General features: G+C 39.3%; 1 protein-coding gene across 1 annotated transcript in view; it reads left to right on the forward strand.

Moving 5' to 3' along the window:
• GRIK2 (glutamate ionotropic receptor kainate type subunit 2) overlaps nucleotides 1–5,929 on the forward strand; it is a gene marked incomplete at both ends in the record, with an annotated part of 532,047 nt that extends 526,118 nt beyond the window's left edge. The window contains one exon of the mRNA XM_083352959.1: nucleotides 5,765–5,929. Coding sequence (XP_083209085.1) covers nucleotides 5,765–5,929 — 165 coding nt within the window. The remainder of the gene's footprint in view (nucleotides 1–5,764) is intronic.
• Between the last annotated feature and the right edge of the window lie 565 nt (nucleotides 5,930–6,494).

The raw sequence follows: 6,494 nt of genomic DNA on the forward strand, positions 1-6,494 counted from the left end.
CGGAGTCGAATCCAGCCTGACCAAAATCAACCCTGATGACGCCAACAAAATCAGACTCGAAGTTACCAACATCCTCTGCACCAGCAAACCACCCAAAAGCAACTTACCCAAAGAGGAACAGACAGCACTACTTAACCTAAAAAAAGACACCAGCATAATCATTCTGCCAGCAGACAAAGGCAACGCCACGGTGGTAATGAACTCATCTGACTACCATACCAAATTATCCAACCTACTCCGAGACTCCACATACAAACTCCTCAAGACAGACCCCACCACCTACCTGGAAAAAACCACAAAATCCAAAATAAAAGCCACCCCCATCAGTGAAGAGATCCAGAAAACAATCATTCCCAGAGAAAAATCATCCAGATGTCCCAAGCTCTATGGTCTGCCCAAGATACACAAAGAAGGAACCCCTCTCAGACCCATAGTCAGCTCCATAGGCTCACCACTACAAAATCTAGCCAAATTTCTTGCCAAACAACTACAGCCTTACGCAAATTCCATCACCTCACACGTACAAGATTCATTCCAATTCATAGAGATCATAAGTAAACTAAACTTACAGCCCTGTGACCTACTTGTGAGCTTCGATGTCGTATCCCTCTTCACCCAAGTGCCAATCAAAGAAGCCTTGACAGCTATCCTAAATAAATACAACCCCCCAAAACACATCCTAGATCTGACCAACCACTGCCTATCTAACACATACTTCATCTACAATGGACAAAGATACAAACAAATGGAAGGAGCACCCATGGGATCACCCCTTTCACCTGTCATCGCAAACCTCTACATGGAACACTTTGAAACCCTCGCTCTAGAAAAATCCAACCACAAACCCAAACTCTGGCTCAGATACGTAGATGACACCTTCGTAATCTGGCCACATGGCAAAGAAAAACTGGATGACTTCCTCACACACCTCAATAGCCTACACCCCAAAATACAATTCACCATGGAAACAGAAGCTAACAACCAACTTCCCTTCCTTGATGTTTTAGTCTACAAGAAATCCAACGGCTCCCTAGGACACACTATCTACCATAAAAAAACGCACACAAACCGCTATCTGAATGCACTCTCACACCACCACCCAGCACAGATCAACTCCGTAGCCAAGACACTCATCTCCAGAACAAAACAACTAGCTGACAAACAACACCTAAAAACCGAACTACACAACCTCACTAATGTACTAACAGCCAATGGATTCCAAAGAAACATGATTACCAACTTAATCCGAAGAGAGACACCCACAAAAACCCAAGACAGAGAACAAGAAAAAGGCAAAGCCCTCCTCCCATACTTAAAAGGGACCACAGACAGAATCAGCAAAGTCCTCCAAAAACACAACATCAAAACAGCATTCTACACAGACAGAAAAGTATCCACCATCCTAAGAAACCCCAAGGACATAATTGGGTTAGAAAACCAAGGAGTATACGAAATCCCATGCACCACCTGCCCCACCACATACATCGGACAGACCAACAGAAGAATAAGTGCACGCATTGAAGAGCACAAAAACTCACTCAGAAAGGGAGAACAAACTTCATCCCTGGTCCAACACTTTGAAGCCACGGGACATGAAATTGATTTTAAAAAAAACCAAAACTATCGCCAAAATTGAACATTTTAACAACAGAATAATCAGAGAAGCCATTGAGATAGAAAAACGCCCCCACAGCATGAACAAACGAGATGATACCTCTCGCCTACCAGCTATTTGGAAACCCGCCTTGATTGACAGACGAGTCCCAACCACCAAGAATGATACCAGACCCAAACTCATGATAACATCACATGACATCACCACCACACAACTATTCAAAAAGCAAATCCGAACCCACAATGATGGGGAGGCACAACCACAGGACAGAAACCTAACTACAGCTGCAACATCAGCCACTTTAAACCCCTCCAAACCACATAATAAGCAAACTGACACCCACTATAAAAACATGGCACCACCACAAACACGAAGGCAAACAAAAACAGCACAACTCACCAGCTCAGGTCTAAGGCTGGCAGCTGAGACCAGCCCATCCACTCAAAACACACCCCCACCCAATCAGAACACCCCCACCATTCAAAACACACTCCCACCCAATCAGAACACACATAATCCCCACCCAATCAGCACACTTCCACTCACGGAACACACCCCCTCTGGCAGTTTAAAAAAGAAAAACAAACAGCCACATACTTCTCCCAGAAGAAGGAAGCAGAAACCACTAGCCTGATGATGACGGATGGGATTTCATCGAAACGTTGCACCTACACCTTTAGTTCTACGCGGGGAAAAACCCGAAAAACCAAGGATCCATATATATATATATATATATATATATGTAAATTTTTTTGCTTGCTAACAAAGAATAAAGGGAGACTGATATGATCATTTCAAACTTATTTGTTCTCATCAGTCAGCCATACCCTTCTGAGATTTGAACCTCGGCTGACTGCGTCTTAATTCTTTGTTACCAAGCCAAAAAATTTACACAAATATGAGCTGCCACTGCTGTGGCTACTGCCTGTAAATGGCTTTGGGCTAGACTGAAACAGGAAATAAGATTTGTCCCGTGTCTGGGACTAAGCAAGTGTATTCTGAATGCTTAACAAATGTTTAAAACATATATATATGTATATATGTATATATAGTATATGTATATGTATATATGTATATATAGTATATATGTATGTATATGTGTATATATATATTCAATGTATTCGAAAGAAAGTCTGAAGTTAAATAAAAAAGCCTCTGATTTGACATCTGGATTTGAGCAAAACTTTGCAAATGGGAAAAAAAGTCTGTACAATCTGTATGTATCTTTCCAAAACTCATAATATATACTAAAGTTGTCTTCATGTACCTGTGCTGCATAATACAATAGTGACAAGAAGTAGTGGTCCCCTTGTAAAATGGTGTCTCTCTCTCTCTTGTGTGGGGTGGAGAGAGGGAGTGAGAGCACAACAGCTGCATAGTTGTTTGTATTGGGTTACAATTTCATCATTGTAACAATTATGATATGAGATTTCATGGTCAGAGGAGTCTGTTCTGTATCTTAAATTAATCAGGCACTAATGAATTTTTGTTTGGGGAAAACAGTGCAAAGTGTAGAGGACTGGATGCTAAAACAGCAGAAAAACCCGCAGAAAAAAATAGCACACCTTGTGATCATAGAACTCCTTGGATTTGATTTAAAATGGTACTTTTAGTTGTAAGCCCATATTTGTGCAAGCGTGGATATAAGTACAAAGACTACTGTTCCAACAATAAACAATGTATGAAGATATATTTTCAAATGTTGGCTTTTTCTCCTCTTGAATTTACTAAAATTCAGCCAAAATGATCAAATAAAATTATTATTATTATTATTAAATCATCAGAAGTAACAAATCTGTTACAAGTGCTATACACTTGCTTCTGTTGAAACAAGATAGAAACACTGAAACCTGACAAAAATGAAGACACACTGACAGGTTTTTTCTTTTTCTGATGACCTGCTGTTAACCGTACAAAACCATACCCTGATTCATGGTAACCTTGATAGTAGATATAGTCTATATAGCCTCAATTATGCATCTCCCTGTGGTTTTTAAAGTGATTTGTATTATTAAGCTGGATTGAAAAAAAGAAAAGCACAGGACTATCCTGAGCTTTACAATTTACTTCAAGGGTGAGCATCAAACAATGCACTGAAAGCTTTTTGGGGGTTTTTTTGCAAAAGCTCTTTGCAAACTCTTTATTGTGTACAAAGGATCTGGAATTCCTGTGGCATTGTATTCCTGACAGGATTAAGAGGATACAGTTTCATTTCTTTTGATTTGCAATGCAGGGGAATAATTTAGGTATCAATTGTTTCTGGTTATATTGCAAAAGTGTTTTAAGTAGTGCACACCTAAAAGTGTGCTGAGCATATTTCTCTCAAGCCATTTGGTTTCCAGTTTCCTTGTCAGAAGTTGGGAGTGGCAATAAAGTCCCTGTTGTCTATAGAGATTCTCAGTCATCCAGGTCATGGTTGTCACAAAGGTGCTTTTTCAAAAGGCAATTGGACTATGTTTTTTCCCTTAGGAAGAGGATATTTCACTTCTCATCCAAGAAGTGATGAAGCTTCTTGGAGGAGAAGTAAAACATCTTCCTCAAGGAAAAAACAGCCCAGATGCCTTTTGAAAAGCACCTTTGAGACAAGGTCCCTGTTGATTTTAGATGTAATGAAGGGTCCTTAATGTTCTCTGAAACATCTGCAAAACAACCAAACTCAGAGAGTACCTGTCAGAATCCATTTATATCATATTCATAAATGGAATGTTTCAAACATTATTCCATGGATTCTGCCATCTCCTGAAGAGAAGAGGATAGATGTGTATTGAACCGGTATTAGGCATTTCAAAGGAAAGGAGAAGCCTATTGAACTGGGGAAACAAAAGGGGGGCCTAGCATCTGGCTTTTGTCACGGAAGACAGCAATAAACATGAAGGGTCCTAAGTTCCTTTTTCCCACGAGATGGATGATAGGAGAGAAAGGATGGGGGACTGACCAAATGGGGTTAAGGGGGGTTAAGCCAGGAACTCTTTATAAGGGTTTACTTCATGGGATAATATTAAGTTCTGTCTCTTTTCCTACAACCAAGCATGTCATAGTAAAGATTCTTTTTGGAATAGATTTGACTCCAAGAATTTTGTCTTCCTAAGACGTGGTTTGGGGTTGGTCCTGACATTACCAAGGACCCTTTTCAAACCTGAACTACAAATATTTTCCTTTATTGGTCTAGGACTAGGTGTAATTTTTACATGAGTGAGCAATTGCTGAATTCCAGGGTATATACCAAAGGAAACTAAATGTTTTAAAACAGATGAATGCAATATAAAAACTTTTCAATTTTGTCATTATTTTCACTTTCCTGGGGTGTAGCTTTCAACTTTTTGATCTCTTTTCTTGGTATTTGATTTTTCAGTACTATTATAAATTTAACTTAGCATCATTTAATACAAAAGTAATATTTAAATTAAACATTTATTCAGAATAAATATGCATTATTTTGAAAAGTCAGAATGTCATGATCTGAAGAACTTTGCTGGCAGCAACTAATGAAAAGAGGTGTTTGAATGTACATTTATCATGAGAATACCTGTGAACATATATGTTCATTAGCTGACGCCTTTTGGAATATCCACTGAAGGCTTCTATTTGTACAAGAGTAATCTTTGTTGCACGGGGTTTCAGCAGGATGCAAAAGAGGATCTTTTCATTTCAGCTACATCACTTTCCATGTGTGCAATTATCAGCTGTGACTCATGCAATCATCACCTCATTAAATCACCATGCAATATACATGGGATCAACTCCTTATATGTAATATACATCATTAGAAACTACCCAGAAAATAAAATGTTTTCAAAATGCCGAAACAGCTTGATGGCAGTTTAACCGTACAAGATGCATATTTAAAATATAACAATGTTGTTAGGAGATTTTGGCAGAAGAACACCGTATATTTAAGGGTTAGCAGGACTGAGCAAGCAGAAGCTTTATAGTTCCAGTTGAGAAATGATTCAAAATTTGGACTTGGGAACAGATGTTTATCAATCTTTTCACATACTTGGTTGGCCTAAGCTTCAGCTAGAAATTGAAAACAAATGACTTGATTAATATCAAATGATGAATTAATCTATGTGATACTGTAACAACACAATAATAATGTTATGATTTTCTATTTTCTTCTTTTCATTTTTCCCCACACATCTCCTATAGAGGTCCTTTTGTAGTGCCATGGTAGAGGAGCTGAGAATGTCCTTGAAATGTCAGCGTCGGTTAAAACACAAACCACAGGCTCCTGTAATTGTGAAGACAGAAGAGGTTATCAACATGCACACATTTAATGACAGAAGGTTGCCAGGAAAAGAAACTATGGCATAGAGCTGGGAGACCACCCAACCCCAAGCACAAACTGTTGTTTTTTTTTGTTTTTTTTTCCTTTCCTTTCCTTCCCCCCCCAAAACCAACGTTTGCGAGAATGTTTCCTGTGGAAATATGCAACCTGTGCAAAATAAAATGAGTTACCTCATGCCACTGTGTCTATGAACTAGAGACTCTGAGATCTAAGCAGTTGCAAAGGCCAGACTCGAATCACAAGCATCGCAGAGCAACCATATTTGTCAGGGGAGGGAGGGGTTGGGGTGTTGGCATTCCACCGTTTGTAATGGGGGGGGTCCACCTTTCTGTAACAAAAGCAAAAGTTCTGTGGGAATTTTCTGGAGTCACAGTGAGAAATGGCAGGTTTCTTTCTGAAGTACATCAGGGACTGCAGAAGCAATCAAACAGCTTCAAAGAAGTAACGACTGTTACCAGAGGAGTGTCTGAAAAATAATAACTCAAAACTCACAGAAAGAAAGAAAAAAACTCTGTTCTGTACGGTTGAGCATAGAAGATCTTGTCATTGCTAACCAAAGTCAATATGGGCCTGCCAGCTGATAGGAGCTCA

The sequence above is a fragment of the Vipera ursinii genome (assembly GCF_947247035.1).
Source record: "Vipera ursinii genome assembly, chromosome: 1".
Classification (NCBI taxonomy): domain Eukaryota; kingdom Metazoa; phylum Chordata; class Lepidosauria; order Squamata; family Viperidae; genus Vipera; species Vipera ursinii.